Below are 19639 nucleotides of genomic sequence, written 5' to 3'. Positions count from 1 at the left end.
GAGACGAGAAACATCACTAGTAAAATTAAGAGCTAATTGGTAAACAATGCTTCGTAAATCTGATTTGTTGCTCATGTGACTCTTTTTATGGTGTTTTCGTCTTGTTCACTCTCATCTCTCTTCCATGGCTTTTCTCTTTTCCTTTCTTTCTCTTGTTCTCTCTTCTATTTCTTGCGCAAAATGAGAAGTGCACTCTTGTTTCTCAATAAAAATTTCTGGGTGACTCTGAAAATGTGATTGTGATTCGCACAATGTACCATAAATACTCGTATTGTACACATAATACTCACATATTATTGAATAAAAATAAAAATAAATAAACTATTTAAATACAAATTATTCACTAAGTAAATAATAATTAATGTAATTAAAAAAAAGAAATTCAGATTATGCTGTTTACATAGTATAGCCGCGCGGCTGTAGCGTTGAAATATTCCATTTATAGCGTATAGCCGCGCGGCTATACTATTTTCCCCCAAAAACACGCGCTACGCGCCGGGCGTCTCTCTTTTCACAAAAACATAGCTAAGCGCTGGGCGGGTTTTTTTAAAATATTTTTATATAAATAGTACAGCCGCCCGGCTATACTCTTTACACATATACTGTTTTTTTTTTTTTTAATAATTTTTTTCCCTGATTTTTTTTTGGTAGTTTAGAGCATTATCCATTACTATTAGGTCATTACCCGAGTCTCTATTATCCTTTTTTGAGTTTTTTACTTTTCAGAGTTATTACCTGTGTAAATAATTTAGTATTTTCACGCTTAATACTCATATTATACATGTATGTACGTATTTTTCATATTTAATACACTTATTTTTTTTTGAAAATTTTCAAAATTACACACAAAATTTATGTATTGTACACATATTATTGAATAAAATAAATTTGATAAAATATTTAAATGGGTATAGCCACGCACCAATACTTTTAAAAAACTTCTATTTATACAGTAAAGCCGCACGGCTATACTCTTTGCGCTACACGTCCTCTCTTTTTTTAATAACAAGTATAGCCGCTATACTTGTTACACAGTTACTGTGATCTTTTTTTTTTCTTTTCTTTTTTTTAAATAATTATTTTTCCCATTTTTTTTTGTTTATCAATAAGAGTAGTTTAGAGCATTATACATTACTATTAGGCCATTATCCAAGTCTTTATTGTCCCTTTTTGAGTTTTTACTTTTTCATATTTATTACCCGTATAAAGAATTTAGCATTTTCACATTTAAACTCATATTGTACAATGTATTTTTCTTGTTTTGTATAAAATTCACGTATTATACACATAATACTCACATATTATTGAAATACAATAAATTTTAATAAAATATTTAAATACTAATTAAAGTAATTAAAAAAGAGTGATTCACTAAGTATTTTTCATGACGATTAAGTTAATGTATTAATATTTAAAAATGTGTCACGTCTCTTTTGATTGTATTTACGCCGCGAATCTTTTAACTAAATTTTGCTCTTATTCTTAATTGTCATGACACATTTTTTAATATTAATACAATATCTTTTATTTCACCACCAAAAAAAAAAAGTACAATATATTTTCCAACCAAAAAAAATTATGACGCATTAAAATAATTTCTTTCAGACATTTGTCCCCTCTTATCGTCATATGACTAAGCAAATTACAATTAAGGCACGCGAAGTGCGGCCAACACATTGACCAAGCAACACGTGGAGGGATGGCAGATATGGCCTCCTTCTATAACGGTCTGAATAACTGCCACGTTGACCCGAAAGGCGCCACGTTGAGAAACCAGTCTGAAGCCCAAACATCTCTCCGATTTTTCACAACAGAAGAAGCAAACGTTTTGCAGTCAGTGGCGCATATATACAAACACCTCGTACTCATAGGCTTATAATAAGACGTTCGAATATCTCATGGTCCCATACATCCGTGCTTGTTAATTTTCTCAAATCTCAACTGGGTTTTTCACATTCTCTGTAACCCAAAAAATATTGAGTTGTAAAAATGGGGAAGAGAGGAGTGTTTTTGTTTTTGTTGTTGGCGTTGTGGCTGGCTATGTCTGCAGGGACTTGGGGCCAGGACGCGAAGGAGACGCTGAACTTGGCTGCTGGAACAGCCCAGCACAAAACGCACGAGACCTTCAAAGCTGCCAAGGAAAACACCGACTCGTGGGTTGATCGTACCTTCGGCAAAATCGCAGAGTAATTTGTTACAAAATCATTCACTCTGTTTTTTTTTTTTCCTTCAACCTTTTGCTTTCTTCCCCTTCACCATGCATTTTTTTTGTAAATTATTAGTAACTGTTCATATATGCATGCTCATTTTGGAAACAAAAAAAAAAATGTGATGTGATGTGATGTATTATATCAGGGTCCGTTTGATTGCGATTTCGTTTTTAGTTTGTAATTTTTTTCAGCTTTTTAACCTAGAGAGTAAAGGGAAAGCATATGTGAGAAATGAGGGATGAAGAAATATGGAGGGAAGCAAGGGCGGAGACTGGATTTTTTGTTGGGGGGACCCAAACATAAAATACAAGTTTTCTTTTCATAAGCTTCAATTTGATTTGGCTTTAATTATAGGGTAATGCTAGGCATACCACATTTTTATAACACATTGTGTATCATCTCTCTAATAGAGAGAGGTGGAGCTCGTCAATACAATGGAGCGCATGCGAAAGGCTTTTTCAAAAAAATTTAAAATTTATTTTAGAATTAAAAAAGATAATTGGTAGTTGTATTCCATAAAAATTGGATCCATTATCTGATTTTTATTTTTATTTTAATTTGGAAAAGTGTGAATTTACCATATTATCCTAATTTAATTAATAATTTTAATCCTTAATATTTGCATTAATCAAGGGCATTTTTTGGTATTTTGAATGTTTCACTATTCTCTGTCTTTTGCTTTATATATATATATGGCTATTTCTTTTTCATGTAACCTATTTGCAACTAACCATATCCGAGATCAAGGCAACTCCTATACAAGAAAAAGAAAAGTCCAACAAATAGCAAAAAGGAAATGTCACATAAGTGAGGGAAATGCCAAGCACTAGTCTTTACATTGGTTGAGCTAAATGTTTTCAATCTAGGCCGAGTCTTTCTGCTAACAACTTGAGTTTTAAGCTTTTGCGTTTGATCCTTAAACGAGTAGTTGTGTACGTGTGTTAAGAATTAAGGGTTTTTGCTCATTTATATTGTGTGATGGTGCCATTCAGGGGGTTAGGATTCGGCCAGGAAAATGCAAAAGAGAAGGCTAAGAATATGGGGGACAAAGCTGGGGATGCAGCCTCTGTGGCTACAGAAAGATTAAGAACGAGCACATTTGGATCTTGTAATTATTTATTACTAGCTTATTCTTTCACAGATGAAGTAATTAATAAGTCAATTAGTTCTTCAAACAAGTATTTGATTTCATGCTTCTGGGTTTTACTTTATGTATTCTCAACATATGCTTCTCTGATTTCCCAAATGGCAGCGGACACCGATTCTGTTCATGACAACTTTGATCCCTCTATAAGGATGCCTACTGATACAGTTGACAATGCCAAAGAGACCGTGACAAGGGCAATGGGTTCTGGAATGGATAGAGCAGCAAATGCCTACGATGAAGCAAAGAATACAATGAATAGGGCTACAGGCGCGGCTTCTGATAAGGCTTATGATGCAATGGAATATGGAAAAGACAGAACTGCGGGTGCCTATGATGAAGCCAAGGAGAAAATGAACACGGCCTCGGATAAGGCCTACAATGCCAAAGAGACAGTGAGAGGGGCAATGGGTTCTGGAATGGACAGAGCAGCGAATGCTTATGATGGAGCAAAGAATGCAATGAATAGGGCTATGGGTTCGGCCTCTGATAAGGCTCATGAAGCAATGGAATATGGAAAAGAAAGAAGTAGCAATGCCTATGATGGAGCCAAGGAGGGAGTGAACATGGCCTCCGATAAGGCTTATGACGCAATGGAATATGGAAAAGAAAGAACTGCCAATACCTATGATGGAGCCAAGGAGGGAGTGAACATGGCCTCTGATAAGGCCTACGATGCCAAAGAGGCAGCCAGAGGGGCAATTGGTTCTGGAAAGGACAGAGCGGCGAATACCTATGATGAAGCGAAGAATACAATGAATAGGGCTACGGGTTCGGCTTCTGATAAGGCATATGATGCAATGGAATATGGAAAAGAAACAACTGCCAATGCCTATGATGGAGCCAAGGAGGGAGTGAACATGGCATCCAATAAGGCCTACGACGCCAAAGAGACGGTGAGAGGGGCCATGGGTTCTGGAATGGACAGAGCAGCCAATGCCTATGATGGAGCAAAGAATACAATGAATAGGGCTATGGGTTCGGCTTCTGATAACACTCATCACGCAATGGAATACGGAAAAGAAAGAACTGCCAATGCCTATGATGGAGCCAAGGAGAGAATGAACATGGCCTCCAATAAGGCCTCCGATGCCAAAAAAATGGTAGCGGGAGGAATTGATTCTGGGACGGAAAGAGCAGCCAATTCATACGACGAAGCAAAACAAAATGTTGGGGAGTCATACAAGTCAGCTAAGGACTGCATGACTGGACATGCCAAGCATAACTATGAGGCTGCAAAGGAGAGTGCCTCGCAGGCTGCAGGAGATCTCGGCGCTACCATGAGGAATGCTGGTTCAGAGATATAAGGAGGCCGATTGCATGCTTGCTCCATGAAGCCATGTTTGATGAGTTTATGTTTCTTTTGAGTAGCTAGGAATCTCTGTAAGTTCTATGATCAATGTTGCTGTATGTTTCTTGTTTTCTCTTAGTTTGCCCTTACAGTTTTACAGTTTTGTTTCTTTATATCAATGTTGCTATGTTTCTTGTTTTCTATGAATACGGGTCAAGAATTGCTTGAATTAAGCTAGTCTCGCTTTGTCATTTCATTTCTAGTAAATCTATGGCCCAAGCCAAGGCCTCTGATTTTGATGCATGTGCTAGCTACTCTTGTTTGTCTTCATCATTAATATTCTGCATATGGCCTGCTCAGAGGTTTGACCAAGCCGTGTCCCCTTTCTAGCCTTCTAGCCTTCTAGCCTTCTAGCCTACCAATAAAATAATTACAAATCGATCTGTATACTACATAATTGTTCGGCACAAATTATCTGCTGGGGATTTAGAGTACGTATATATTATGGGAGAGGTAGCCTTGGTCTGAAAATATATAGCAGACGTGACTGATCACCCATACGATATTAATGAATATGCAACGCCAAAAACTGAAAATAAGACCTGCTTAATTTGTTTAATTTGTTTCTGCATCAAATTGCAAATTAATAAACACAAAAAAAGAAAAACTATATATATATATACACACACATGTTTTGAAACAGGAAAATATTGTAATGCATGCAAAGACACACTGGTATGTATGATTCATGAAGACGAACTGGATGCGAAAAATTAGAAGAAGAAAATCATACATGAAATGAAACAATAATATGAGAAAATCACATAACACCACGACAAAAAAGCTGACATCTCATTTCCTCTTTTGCTTTCCTTTTTCTTCCTTTTACATCTTTTACCCTAGTGAAAAAGCACAAGCATAGTGATTGGAAATCAAAAGAAAAGGTGCATGCGATGCTAGAGCTCGATGCCAAACATTCAAGCACAAGAAAAAATTGTTGGTTTTTTTCTGCAATTTTATGTTTTTTTTCGAAAGCAACCAAACAAACAAACCGCAGAGAAAGAAGATGAGCATCAAATAGCTAGGTTTATGTTAAATTAAGAAGCAAAAAAACAAAGAAAAAAAGGAGAGCGTGCTTGATTTTCTCTAGCTATCTCCTATCTCTCTAGCTAGCTACATATTTGACTATATATATATTTATGTGCACATACAAATTATCTGATCTAATTATTCACTGATTATATTGATCTCTTTTCCCAGTCACAAATCAATGTATTGAAGTTTGGCTTACATTTGCTTCTTCTTCATGGCTTGTTTATTATTGTGCATCCACACCTTGAACACCTGCCTCTTTATACCCACTTCAGAACACAACTTCTGCACCTCTTGCTCATCATGCCTCTGGATCTTCCACCCTAACTTCTCAGCAACCTCCACCATCTTCTCCTTCTGCTCCTGACTGAACTTCGTCCTAAACCGCTTCTTTGACCGCGCTGCCTGCTGGCCTGCCGCATAAGTTGCCCGAAACAAATTATTCATGTTGAGATCCTCGCTCGAGGACTCATCAGCCCCCCCTCCGCCCCCACCACCGCCTCCAAACGCCATCATCATCGGGGGAACTGGGCCCCCCACAGCTGAATGATGAACAGGAGGCAGTGGGGGTGGAGGGAGTTGAAATACTCTAGTTTCTGAATCTCTACGGCTAATGGTGTGTTTTTGGTGGTTAACAACATAGTAATTATTTGGCAAATGATCGCCTTCGATCTCTTTTCTGTGGAAATTTCTATGGCACTCACAAGCTGCACATTTTAGTGCTTCTGGGATGTCTTCCTCTCCACTTGGCATGAATTCTCCGCAGCCATCGAGCACGTGGCCGCCGCTGCTGGCCGCGTGGTTTCTCAAGCATTCCCTATATCTAACTTTCTGTGGTGGTGGTGGTGGTTGAGCTGGTGGTGCTTTGAAATTTGATCCACCGGGAATTGATGTTGCTGTTGTTGTTGTTGCACTTGGGGTGACAACAATTGGAGATGAGATTGGATCTGGGTTTTGCTCAGAATCTCTTCTTGATGATTTGTGTGGTGATAGATTCAATTGATGAGGCTGGTGATGATGAGGAGAAGGATGGGGGTCTAGGGTTTGAAGAGGGTTGATGAAGATTGTGTTGTTAGCAGTTGAGGGTAGGGCTGGAGAAGAAGAGTCCCTATTGGGGGGATTATAGCCCAGAGTGGTTGGCATCCCTATTACCTTATCTTGGCCTCTCACCTCCATTAAATCTGATATCTATAGCTATTATACTGGCCTTGATCTCAGCCTCCTTTTTATTTTCTCTAATAAAAATAAATAATAATGGAGAGTGTGATTACATTAACTATCTTCATCATGGCATGATCTGTCTCTCAAACTCAAACTATGGATCTTTTTGTCATTTTCTCAACTCTAATTCATACTCTACCTCTAATCTAACCCAAGAGAAAACTTAATCAAAGATATAATCACTAACCTAAGATTATTCTTTTTTCTTTTTTCTTTTTTCTTTTTTGTATTCTGATTTTGACATTTTGGGTGCTAAACCCACCAACCCATCTCACTAATTTCAACCCTATTTCCAAAGAGGTGAGAGGATGACTTGAGAGAGAGAGATGGACTGATGGAGTAGCTGAAGAAGAAAAGATTGAATATTAACTCACATAAACAATTTAAAACAAATCTTGGAACTCAAACAGGAAAAGAGAAAAGAGGGGGCCCTACAAGCAAGAGCTTGAATAAATCTTACCTCCCAGAAATTAGACTGTAAAAATGGTAGAAATATTGTTGTAGTTGCACCACCATTGGAAGCATAAGTAAGAAGCTTGTTCTGACATTTGATTAAAGAAGGAGGGTATTCAGATAATTAGAGCTAAAACTAAGATTATGACAAAGTATAGGGAAGAGAGAGAGAGAGAGGGAGATAAGAAGAGGCCAAGAAAGAGATAGATGGGTATTCTGAGAACAACTGAGAAAGTGGTTTGTGTTTCCTACCACCCATCCAACCCCATAAAATCTATTGATGCAAGGTGCAGGTGGTTTGTTTTGTACTCAAAATGAGTGATGACTACACTGAGTGAGTGAATGAATGAGTAAGAGAGAGTCCTCTTATTTTGCAGAAGAGCCGACAGGGTCACGTTAGTACTCTCTCACACCCTGCAACCCTGGTCCAGTTCCTAATTATTGCTCTCTGAAACCCTAAACCACCCCAAAATTAATGTGTTTTATGTGTAAGACAGAAAGAAAGAGAGAGAAAGAGAGGAGAGAAAAAGAAAAAGAAAAAGAAAATATGTCAGATTTGACGTTACTCTGTTTGCCTGGAATCTTTCCTGCAATGTTCCTCAAATTTTTCCCAGATTAAAGACTTAAACTGTTTGAGATTGATTCTCAGACGCAAAACCCAGTTAGTTCCTAATTAAACAGGCCTTAAAACAAGGGTTTACGATAAAGACAACGAGAGAATCCGAGGGTATATCTAAAGGTAATAAAAAAACAGTTTCTATGTCATTATCAAGTGGTTAAGAGCATTTGACTCTACGCATGAACAACTTCTAATTGTTTATGAGTGTGGGTTTGCGTGTGGTTGATTCTCAACCGTTGATGTAAGTAGAACTCTACACTAACTTCTAATTACATTAACGGCCGTTGATGTAAGTAAAACTCTACATTAACTTCTAATTACATTAACGATTAGAATCACTCACGCGCGCGCGACAACTATTCTAAAAATAAGAAGAAATAAAGGGGTGAGAGCAAGATTTTATTTTTCTCTTTTTTCCACCTCTCTCTTTTGGGTGGGTGTGTGAGGAAGCTAAAGTGAAAGAGAATGGTATGCTGGTCCACATAACAGCATTTATTTTGTCTTGTTAGTGTGTGTGTGTCAGAGAGGTTGTGTTTGTGCGCCTGCTGCAGTTTCGTTCTTTCCCATTGCAATTGATGCTGTATTTGCTGCCATTATTGGCACTTTCACTCCTTTTACTTCATCTTCACACATCCATATTGTGTTGCACTATTGTGCTTGGTTTTGCGGTACTGTTTCTACACTAGTTGTCTTAGCCCATGTCTAAAGAAATAACCCATTTTCAACACTTTGCTATTTGGTTTGGCCCCCCTCTTTTCCTTAGGACCCGCATTATTTCCTTCTAGTCCACGCCACAGTTCATAAGGTATTGTATACCAGTACTATTCTTTGAAAAATGGTGATGTAGGACAAGGCGAGACTTTGTTCAAATGCTAAATTTGTTAAGAAGACGATTTGTCCAAAATTTGATGAGAAAGCGATCAAGAGTTGGAAAGACATACTCAAATTACGTGTTTGACGTTCAGAGAAGTAGTACAACGAATATTCAAGCCAAGATGAGCAAAGAGTGAGATCCAGTGTATCTGCTCAAATCTAAACCCTTGTCGGTTTGTTAATTTTGATTCTCGATGCATCACATTGTAAAAAGAATATAACATTTCTACAACCACCTTAGGCAACTACACATTGTCGTAATCCATGTATTTATTATTGTAAGTCTGATCGATTGTTCATTTCTTGATAACTAAGTTTTTGGAGATGGTGACCCTCTAGCGTAGTATTAAAAAATTTATTTGCAAGAAAATTATGTTCAATTCTCATTCCCCGATTTCTTTGCTACTTAATGTGGTTAGAAAATATGACCCTTTTAGGATTACCTTTTAAATTTTGTTTGTAAGGGGCATTCCTCATCCACATTTCATTCTTATGCATAGTACAAATAACAGAGTATGATGTTGGGGTCTTAATTAAGATGTTAATTATCACCATCTAATAATTTGATAGTTCTTAAATTGTACAACCAACCACCGTGTTCAATCTATTAGACAAACTTGTTAGGTTTCCACTAAGCAGGTCTTGGGTTGTGTATATAATTTTTCTTTTGGGTCATATGGGTTGTATATATAATTAAATAAAACATCTAGCTGAATTTCCATTTTGGCATACACTTCATTTAAAATGATATTAAAATGATTGTATTAAAAAATAATAATAATGATAATGTATGACAAAAGGCAATCCTATCCATATTCAAAGTCTACCGGCTGCCCATTTGTTCGCTATTCAACATCTGTGACTTCAAATAAATAAAAATTAATCTAGATCGATTATCATGATTAACATCCGATCCAAGCATCTAATATAATTAAGTCTTTTGGCATGTTTATTAATTCATAATCGGATTAGGAGGAATTGAATTGAGGAGGAGTTGGGTTAAAGAGAATTAAATTCTGAATTCCTATTAAAGTTGTTTATTGAACCATATGAATTAAAGAGAGTTAGATTCTGAATTTTTATTGAAGTTGGTTAGATTCTGGATTCTTATTGAAGTTGTTGACTAAACCATATGGAACTGGAATTTGTGTTGTGCTAACTACTAAAATATCTTCGTTGCTGTGTTAAAGTAGATGACAAATTTAAAATTTGTAAAATTATGTGAGAATATAATAGGTAAAAAAAGATGAATTCTTAATGGGTTAGATCTCTAGAAATTAAAATACAACCTCTAACCTAAGATTTGAATTCATCTAAAATCAAAAATTCAATTCCTAATTTTATGTGAATTCTATTTCTTTTTTAATTTTTCAATGTGAAACAAACACATGAATTCTTCATACTTAGAATTCAATGAATTGAATTCAATTCATGATTTGTAAAGTTGTGTGGCTGGCCAGTTGCATGCACCCAATTTTGCACTCTCTGACACAATGTTTGTTTGATACAATTCTTATTAATTTGAATTACTATATTTGAGATAACTAATGGTTTATTAGGGCTGAGTTTTATATTCCAAGAATATCTTGTGAACTTCCTTGATCTGTCTAAACCATTTTTTTGGTGTGCTTGAGGGAACAATTTCCAAGTAGTTAAGCCTCGTTTAAATTAAAGGAATAAGATCTGTGATTAAACTAATCAGACAAGCTTTTCTTTCCTAATCAGTGCATGCACACAAGTAATTAAATGCTGGGATTTTGGAGACGTGGCAGAAACCCAGCCAAGTGGCTCTATTTATCAATTTGGGACTGTTCCAGGTGTCCCTGTCGCACTTTTCTTTTGTTTGCTCTATTCAATCTGGCATTTCACAGGTGAGGGAGGGGCCAAGCCAGGGTTGGCAGTAGTTGTCTTTGAATAGCCAAAGGGGTTCGTGGTCTTAGTCTATGGTTTCATTGTCTAGGTCATAATAAAGATGTTAGCGTGGGCCTAATTTAGTTTACTTATGACCCAGAAAATACTTTTTTCTTTTTCCTTTTCCTTTTTTTTTTTTTAATATTTATAATCAGCACCCCTAATGAACCAATTTCTTGGTTGGATTTGTCTCAAATTTGGGAAACTTTTAATAACATTAGCCAAAATGTGATGAATTCTGTGATGTTTTCAAGGCTCCAAGCCCACTTTAAAAAATCAGATTCTGAAGTGACATAACATTACAGATGGGTAATAACAGAGCCTGGAAAAATAAAAGAATGGGTACTTCTACTTCTTTATGATCAGGTTGAGGACCACATATGCTGAAGCCTCAGTTGCATTTTCCTTTTCCACTGTTTGGTAAAGAAAATACTAGTAACTGTCAATATTCTTGATCCAACAACGGCATGTATTTCAGTTTATTTCAAATACTAAAAATATATAAAGAGAGGGTGTGAGGTTGTGAGGACCGAAATCCGAGTTTTCTAAATAAGTGGTCTATCACTGAAGTTATACGTCTTACGAATACCTTGCTAATACAAAAAGCCCTAAACATACTAATTCCGGGAAATTCAAAATGCATCGACATAAGACCTTGACAGCCAAAAAGACGACAAGAAACACAAAGGTTGTGTATTTGATTCGTCTTATCATCTCTGCTTTATGGATTTGGAGAGAGAGGTCAGGGAGGGGGGTCCTATGCAATTTGGACGGACATGGGACACCAAATGTTCCAAGAATAAAGAGAGCCAAATTGTACGGATGGAGCAGAGAGGGCTTTATTTTCTTCTTCTTCTTTATTTTTATTTTTTTCCAAAAATCTTTGGAATTAGTCTGAGTTGAGACAAGGAAATCTATAACATTTGGATCTATGGATTTGAATGAGTCACATCACTCTGCGCATGCACGTTTTAAAGTGTGTGGTGCATTTAGTTTGGTATTTTGGTGGTTAAGGTCATGACTGGTGCGTGCGAAGCCACCACCAATCACCTCCACTCTCTACTTTTCTCATTTTTCTTCCTTTCCTTTACGTTAACAAGGGGGTGTGGAGCATTGGTCAACTATATACTCATTATTAACCACCCCCTAATTGTTAAGTGGTCCTACCATTCTCTATACTCAGAATTTCACTCAAACCCTAAATGATGTGGATGGATCCAATTTTGATCTGAATTTGACATAAGTAATGTAAGATTGATACATTGAGATTCTCGATTCGATAATCTATATATTCAAAATTTGATGATTCATCACTTTAACAAATCAAATACAGATTGAAATCAATTCGATCTGAATCCAATGTTTATCATATATGAATTAATAAATTGATTCGAATTTGAATGCAAGCCAAATCAGATCTGCTTACAAGCCTAGTGCATTTGGAGGGAAAAAACTAAGCGCCCACCAGCACTTTTAGGGCCCAATATAAGAATTTAGGTATAAGATTTGACGTTTAGCATTGGAGATGTCTCATGGATATTTAACAATTAAAAATAATATCTCACATCACTTCAACAAATGTGTCAAAGCTGATGTGGAATGAAGATCAGAGGTTGAGATGTTATTTTTGACATCCCAAAAGCAAGATGTCAAATTAATATTTTATTTTATTTATTTTATTTTATTTTTAATTAAAAATAAATCAATACTAAAATGTAATAAAATAATAATTTAATTTGACATATCGAGTGGAGTGTAAAGCTGTGTAAGATGTCAAATTATCACATCAACCATCAAATTTAAATTTAATATTTAGTATTTTACATCTCCTTTCGAGATGCTCTTAGCATAACGGCGATTTGAATGTAAACCTAGCAAAATAATGATTATATACTGCTGTCATGTCTATTCTTTTGTCTTCTAAAAAGAATCCCTCCTAGCATATATAGTTGAACATTGACTACTGACTTGTGCTTACACTCTGGCATTTATTTTATAGATCATCAAAGTCGCATCTTACATTACGTCCAGCTTCACATACAGGTTGGAGGATAGGGCCAAACTGCCAGAATTCTAAAACTATACACAACAAAATACGCGGTTACACCTTTGAGAAGATCAGACAAAAATTATCCGCAAAATTCTATAATGAGGGTATCATATATGGACTTCTCATGTGGACCTTCATATTAACTAATAGCTATAAGATCATTTCATTAAACTTAAGTGAAATTACTATTTAGAGAAATCGATTAATATGAAAGTCCACATCTATAGTCCATACATCACCCTCACCATAGAACTTCTGTGTGCCTTTTTTAATTTTCCGAGAATGATCGAATGTGTGCTTTCGGCTATGTGCCTTTGTCTGCATGGTTTTCTGCCTTTAATAAGATTCCTTCACTCTGCAAGCATGTAGTGGTAAGCAGATATGCATGATCCTAATCAATCTATTACTCAATCCGATAAGATTAAGGGCACCATCAAACCATCAAAAGCAAAGCCACCCGAAACTCTATCCGAAACATAGGAAGCAACGCAAGGATTCAATTGCAAAACTGAAGTCAGTATCGGATATGAACTAGAATCTTTACGATGTATCGACGATATCAATCATTCTTCAAGGACTAGCAAGTTTCCTCAAGTGTCATAAACAGAATATTTGGTTCCCTACTATGTAGCATGGATACGGATATAGACACGGCAATACGACACGACGAGAAGGCAAATCTCTAAAAACTAGGATACGATACATCATGGATAGAAGAATTAAAAATATATATTAATAATTTAATATATAGCAATAAAAATATATATAATTCAAAACATATTTTAAATAACATTCATTTCACTCAAGGATCAAATCCACGCAAATCCTCCAGCAATTACAACTCAATCAGGATCAAATCTCCTTCATCCTACAACCAATGAGAGTTTCTGTATATACTTTATGTACAAGTGAGCTGTAAACACACAGGTTATTCTCAAGATTCCTACTCCCACTTATCTGAAAAGCCGGATACCCGTGTCTGTTGACTCCGATATGTATCCGAAGTTTATCGGAGCGTATCGTACGCATATTGTATCAGATACGGGATACGGAGTTAAATTGGCATATCCGTGCTTCATAATAGGGGTGGGCATCTAATACCGAAATACCGAAATACCGAAATCGTACACTAACCATACCGTACCATACTGATTTCATACCATTTCATTTGGGATGAGGAGATATTCGGTACTGTACCGTACCGTACCGAATACATTAAAAATGAGCTTTACACGTTTCAACAGCTTGATATCCTTGTTTTGCTTTCAATGTTATTTGCTTGGGTTGGGGTCTAAGTGTTTTGGTGTCATTTACAACAATCTCCTCTGGTAAGATGTTTAAACTTATAAGTTATGACTAGCTCTGATTTTGCAACACAAGTGAGGTTGTGGTTTCATTCCAGAGCTCAGCCCAAAAAAATAAAAATAAAAACAAGTCATAAGAAGACAACCAAATTAAAGAACTACAACTCAGAATCTGTTAAGCACTGCGACAACTCAGAATCCAGATAGAAGATAACTGGGGTTCAATAAAGACTCGAGAGTTTTTCACCAAAAAAACAAACGACTCAAGAGCTCAAGCCCAAAAAAGATCTGTTATATCCAGACAACAAAATCGAGGAACTCAAAACTCCAATCCCTGGCCATATGATTAAGATGGTAGAATGGTAACTTATCGTCTACAGGCCACAAATAAAGACATGATCCACAATGGGTGTTTCAATAATGATGCTTATCAACCACCAATCAAACCTTAGTCATATAATTATCAAACAGGACATCACACATCTAAGTGATGCTACAGTTGGACCAACTTTGACGCAGAACTAATCCTCAAGCTCTATATCTACTAGCAAACACTCAATATTCATCTTTCATTACACAAACAAAAGATTACAAAGTAACTTAAGATTCAAATTTCAGTCTAACAATGATAAACCAATGAACCAGTTCAGAAATTCTTCAATGATACAACAAATATACACAAACTACAAAAGTGATTCTTAAGATTGAATTAGTTCAGAGCGAAAGTTCCATTACCCGAGAATTCGAAAAAGTTCCAAAACCATAAGAGCCCTCCACAATTGCTACTATAAGACCCCCTTGGCCTCCATGTACCTCCACATGTACCAAGACCCAACAGACCTATAAGGCCTCCATTTCTCACACAACTGCTCCATCTCCAATGGCTTCGGCAACTCCTTCAAACCATACAGTAACTGCACTCCTTTCCTCACACCGAGATCGCCGACCGGAAGCACATCCGGTCTGCGAAGTGAGAAAATCATGAACATGTGGACCGACCAAGCCCCAATTCCCTTCACCACGGTGAGCATTGTGAGCAGAGCCTCATCGTCCATTTCCAGAATAGAAGAATCGGACAACGTCCCATCACTGTACTTCTCGGCCAAGTCATGAAGATACGAAGCCTTTCGGCCCGAGACGCCGATATTTCAGAGCTGCTGGGCCGAGAGCGATGCAACGACGTCGGCGACCACTGATTCCTCGCCTCCGCAGAGCGAAATGAATCGGGTGTAGATCGATTGAGCGGCTTTGGTGGCAAGTTGCTGGTAAAGAATGCTTCTTGCGAGCGATAGAAATGGACGGCCAGAATCAAACGACGACGGAGGGCTGTATGAGTCGATCAGAGCCGTTAAATTCGGGTCGGAGCTGCGTAAGTGTTGGAGGGCGAGGTCGACTTCGGATTGGGAGGTTAATGGGTTTAGGGTTTTGGGGAGAGTGGAGGAGGAGGAGGTGAGGGGCTTGGTGGTGGGGGTATTGGAGAGTTTTAGGATTTTGCGGGGTCGGAATGGTATTTTGGGGGAAATGGAGGGGTTTTGGGAAATTTCGGTTTGTATTTGAGCTTTGGATCGCTTAGCCATAATGGTGGCGATGATGGTTGGTGGCGGCCAATCGGTGTTTGCTCTGCCTAAAGAGTAAAGAGACAATGAAAAGTCGTTGTTCTCAGATACGACTTTACGTGAAAACGTATCGTAGTAACCGCGTGTTGGCGGGTAATGGCCAGCGTACGGCCCATGGTCGACTTGATCTACTCGACTTTCTGATCCAAAAATCTCGGACCCAGTTTGGAATTTAATTTGAGCCTCGGGACCGGGGTTTTCAGCCCGATATAAACAGTTATGGGACAGCTTGTAGGCCCGGTCCTTAACCCTTTCTCATCAGTTGAGATATAAAAAATTCGAATTTGTGGCATATTTCACTATTGAGAAGATAAATACTACTAGATTAATAATTAATTTAAGTCCGTAACATTTGAAAAGCTTACAAAAATTATATAAAAAAAACAAAATAATTATCAAATAGGAGCATTCTATCAAATTTAGTACCAAAGAGTAAAAATATCTCTGAATTCTTAGAACATAAGAAAATTCATTCAAATTCTTGGAGCAAACATCGTGGTTGGCAATATATAGGATAGGAAGGAGAAGACAAATACATAGAATGATTGGGTTTTATTTCTGAGCTCCATCTTCATGGGGGAGGGAAGCAAGGAATCGCTTGAGACATCTATTGTAAACGCAAGGTCTTTCCAAGTGGACCAAGTGACCCGCCTTCTTTATGCCTTCAAATGTTGCATTTTCTCCTAGTTGCCTGCGTACACATTACACAAAAATAATATCATTCAAACACATCTTAAGCTACTACACAAAATATTTAGAGGGCAAATTAAGCTCATTCGACCTACTCTTTCATGTTGTGGGCAAGCTCCTGCTGGAATATCTGATCATTTTCACCCCACAACAGATGTATTCTCTGCAGATATATGTAAATTAAGCACACAGAAATTAGAATAAAATAAATTCTTGAGTGATGTAATTAAGAAACACAGAAAGGAAAGTAGCATAGAATCTCCAGAAGAGAGTGAGTGCATGTGGATCACCTGTGGGAATTTGGGGATTGTTGGGTCCTTGGTATCAATGACTAAACCTTCAAGGAGTTCTTCTCTCTCCTTCCTGTTGGTGAACATCACCTACAGATTGGCAGTTGCCCAAAAAAACCTTTAGCTAGAGGTTGAACGATTTTGCTTCCTAAACCACGTAACAATGATGATGTTATCTTTCCTAGTATGCACATACCAAGGCGTTTTTACAATATGAACGTAGGTCGAGCTTACAATGTTTTCGTTACAAATCCAATGACTATTTTCTACAATATTTTCTGAATTGAAAGTTTATCAAAACTCTTTCATCATTTGCTTATAAAATAACGTAATTTTGGACATAAGCACAATATCGACTCCGAAAATAATTATAGAATATTAAAACCCTTTCATCTATACAATTTTGTGATCCCAATTATGCCTAGATGCATTTGTTAACCCTTTCATTCAAAAGTGTAATCTTTCCTTTGTCCCACATCCCATTTATGTCTGACAATTCTGCAAAATTTCACTATCCACCATAGGCTCACCAGAATAATAAAAAAAGAAAAATATCTCAGAACCAATCAAACATGAAACTCTAGCATTTTTCCCAATATGTCTCAAAAACTTTCTATATTTGGGTAAAAAAAAACTTGCATACTTGTTTGTTCAAACCCAAAAAGAAGAAGAAAACAAAATTGAATACCTCGAGGAAGTCCTTGTGAAGCCGGTCAGGAAAATAAAGCTTCTTATGAGCAGCAATAGAGAGCAAGTTCTTGAGCCCCTTCACCGAGCTGGGCAGCAGAAGCTCCGAAGAAGACCCGCACCCAAGCCTCTCCATGGTCTCGTCGCTGACCGAGCAAGTCATAGCCAAGATCGAGCCGGAAACCACCAGGGCTCGAACCATGTCCGGGTACAGCTCGGCCAATTTGAACCCCACCATCCCGCCGTAGCTAAACCCAACCACCGTGCACCTCTCCACCCCGAGCTTCCTCAACCCCGCAGCCAAACATTCCGCCTGCAGAGTCGGTGATCGGTCCGCCTTATCGGTCGCGGAGCCGCCGAAGAAGAGGAGGTCCGGGACGTAGACTGAGTACTTTTTGCTCAACGCGCCAATCTGAAACTGCCACGTGACAATCCCCTCGGCTGCGAAGCCGTGCACGAGGACCACGACGGGCTTTGTTGGGCTGGCCTTGACGGTGGGCTTCTGGCCCTTCTTGGGCTTGTCGAGGGTCTCATTTGGAACCCAAAAGTTCATGGACGTGCCAGGTTCGAGCTCTACCGTGTACGGCCGCACCCCTGCCATTTTCATGAGCCCATGCAGTAAGGGTCTCTGCAGCGCTACCCAGTTCACCATGTGTTTGTTTAAAGTCCTCTGTGAAAAATTTCTCAGTGTTGAGGCTCTCAAAGCATGTGTTCAGAAGCTGGGTTTAAAACCTGGGAGGGAAAGTGAGGTTTGGTGATGGGTTGTTATAGCTTGTATTAATGGAATGTAAAATTTGAATGAGATGGCGAATTTAATGTTAGTAAATTGGGAGCTTTGGAAGCTTCTCTCTGTAATAAAATAGTGAAGTTTTTCTTGTTGTAGGTGAGTGATTTAGTGGATTGAGCAGACACCGGTAGCAGAGTTTCTTGCACGATATCTCCTGTTGTTTATCTTGTGAGTGATAAACTTGTTTAATCAAACTTATGAACTTTGTGTTTTGTCAAAATACTAAATCTATAAGTGTGTGAATAATTTATGCACATATACACACACAATTAGTTTCGTGTAAAAATGAGGAAAGACCCTGTGTTTAGGGGTCCAAAGTCTCTATTGTTGTCTCAATATCTGGCGTTCATTTTTAGGTTTATTCTCAAGAATTATTCTCAGTTTTGCTGAAATTTTGAAAGGGTTTTATCATGCAATGAAAACTTTAAAAATGGAGAGTTTTCGGATCTTATTAGGACAATTATGCGAGATGAAGAGCTCTAACGATGTGTTCTTAAAAGTGACACTCACCTAGATTTTTTGAAAAGAAGATATGCGTAAATAAATAGGAACATGTTTTGTAATATGATATGTCGGATTGAATAAGAATAATCAACTACTAAAAATTAACACATATTCACAGTCTAACAATATAATATGTTTAATATATATATCAAAATATTATTTATATATAAGTCTTTGTTGCATGATGATGTACAGTATTTAACCCGTGGATTAGAAGTAAAGATTTGGGTTTAAATGTTAATAGTTAAGATTTTAATCCAACGGTTTATAATGACCAAGAGGGTATGGATTAATTTATAATATATATATATATATATATATATATATATATATATATTTGTCGGTGTTGCTTTGTGTACGTAGGATATGTGGATTATTATTTTTCCTATTCAGGTACAAGGTTGTTTGGCTTTTGATCAACTGCTCCGCCTACCACTGCCGTCTGCATGACTTTATGGTGGACCTTAGGAGTGGGCTAGTGAATTACTAAAGAATGTGAAGGGCCTTTGAATCATTTCGAACTGACGTTTGCATTTGATCCAAGGTTTTGAGTTTGACTCTTTTGACCCTCATTGCATTGATACATCCTTTTCTTTTTAAATAAAATAAAACTACGTATATGCTTATTATCTCGTTAATTAGGATGAATGTAATTTTATTACTTGAAATTGAACTCAAACGTTAAAATTTCACTTACAATTATATACCAAACTGTGAACTCAAATTCTAACAGCGAAAATAAAAGTATATGCTACATGATTGTTGATGTGTTACTCAAAATAACTCCTGAATTTACAATAATTCAGAGTCAGAAGATGAAAATATATGCATTTATTTTTCAGATTTTTCAAACGATAGGCCAAGTATGCTTAATGGCATGCAGTTGTGCAATAATAA

The 19639-nt window shown here is 37.2% G+C and overlaps 4 protein-coding genes across 4 annotated transcripts; 1 reads left to right on the top strand and 3 right to left on the bottom strand.

Annotated features, from left to right (window-relative positions):
• The first annotated feature begins 1777 nt into the window (after window positions 1-1777).
• LOC117634611 (embryonic protein DC-8) lies at window positions 1778-4874 on the top strand. The gene is made up of 3 exons (XM_034368787.1): window positions 1778-2186; window positions 3203-3318; window positions 3463-4874. Exons 1-3 carry the CDS (start codon window positions 1990-1992, stop codon window positions 4659-4661), a joined length of 1512 nt encoding a protein of 503 aa, XP_034224678.1. The 5' UTR covers window positions 1778-1989; the 3' UTR covers window positions 4662-4874.
• A 561-nt stretch (window positions 4875-5435) lies between these two features.
• On the bottom strand, window positions 5436-7819 carry LOC117636028 (zinc-finger homeodomain protein 6-like). Its single transcript, XM_034370454.1, has 2 exons — window positions 7419-7819; window positions 5436-7301 (listed from the first exon to the last, which is right to left on the bottom strand). The coding sequence occupies exon 2, from the start codon at window positions 6911-6913 to the stop codon at window positions 5933-5935; it is 981 nt and encodes a 326-aa protein (XP_034226345.1). The 5' UTR covers window positions 6914-7301; window positions 7419-7819; the 3' UTR covers window positions 5436-5932.
• A 6935-nt stretch (window positions 7820-14754) lies between these two features.
• Window positions 14755-15831, bottom strand: LOC117634512 (DNA-3-methyladenine glycosylase 1). Its single transcript, XM_034368654.1, is given in 1 exon segment — window positions 14755-15831. A coding segment is annotated over 1 exon segment (792 nt). The 5' UTR covers window positions 15746-15831; the 3' UTR covers window positions 14755-14953.
• Window positions 15832-16265: 434 nt separating this feature from the next.
• LOC117634936 (epoxide hydrolase 1-like) lies at window positions 16266-18203 on the bottom strand. The gene is made up of 4 exons (XM_034369220.1): window positions 17453-18203; window positions 16765-16854; window positions 16570-16637; window positions 16266-16475 (listed from the first exon to the last, which is right to left on the bottom strand). Exons 1-4 carry the CDS (start codon window positions 18101-18103, stop codon window positions 16337-16339), a joined length of 948 nt encoding a protein of 315 aa, XP_034225111.1. The 5' UTR covers window positions 18104-18203; the 3' UTR covers window positions 16266-16336.
• Between the last annotated feature and the right edge of the window lie 1436 nt (window positions 18204-19639).

This window comes from Prunus dulcis, chromosome 7 (assembly GCF_902201215.1).
Source record: "Prunus dulcis chromosome 7, ALMONDv2, whole genome shotgun sequence".
Lineage (NCBI taxonomy): Eukaryota > Viridiplantae > Streptophyta > Magnoliopsida > Rosales > Rosaceae > Prunus > Prunus dulcis.
This window is presented reverse-complemented; position numbering and strand designations above follow the sequence as displayed.

Excerpts from the sequence above, each read along its gene's own strand:
- LOC117634936 (XM_034369220.1), bottom strand. The coding sequence starts at position 18,103 with ATGGTGAACTGGGTAGCGCTGCAGAGACCCTTACTGCATGGGCTCATG. Across the intron at positions 16,855-17,452 it reads TTCACAAGGACTTCCTCGAG|GTGATGTTCACCAACAGGAA; the intron begins GTATTCAATTTT and ends GCCAATCTGTAG. Across the intron at positions 16,476-16,569 it reads CTTGCCCACAACATGAAAGA|GCAACTAGGAGAAAATGCAA; the intron begins GTAGGTCGAATG and ends ATGTGTACGCAG.
- LOC117636028 (XM_034370454.1), bottom strand. The coding sequence starts at position 6,913 with ATGGAGGTGAGAGGCCAAGATAAGGTAATAGGGATGCCAACCACTCTG.
- LOC117634611 (XM_034368787.1), top strand. The coding sequence starts at position 1,990 with ATGGGGAAGAGAGGAGTGTTTTTGTTTTTGTTGTTGGCGTTGTGGCTG. Across the intron at positions 2,187-3,202 it reads ACCTTCGGCAAAATCGCAGA|GGGGTTAGGATTCGGCCAGG; the intron begins GTAATTTGTTAC and ends GGTGCCATTCAG. Across the intron at positions 3,319-3,462 it reads AACGAGCACATTTGGATCTT|CGGACACCGATTCTGTTCAT; the intron begins GTAATTATTTAT and ends CCCAAATGGCAG.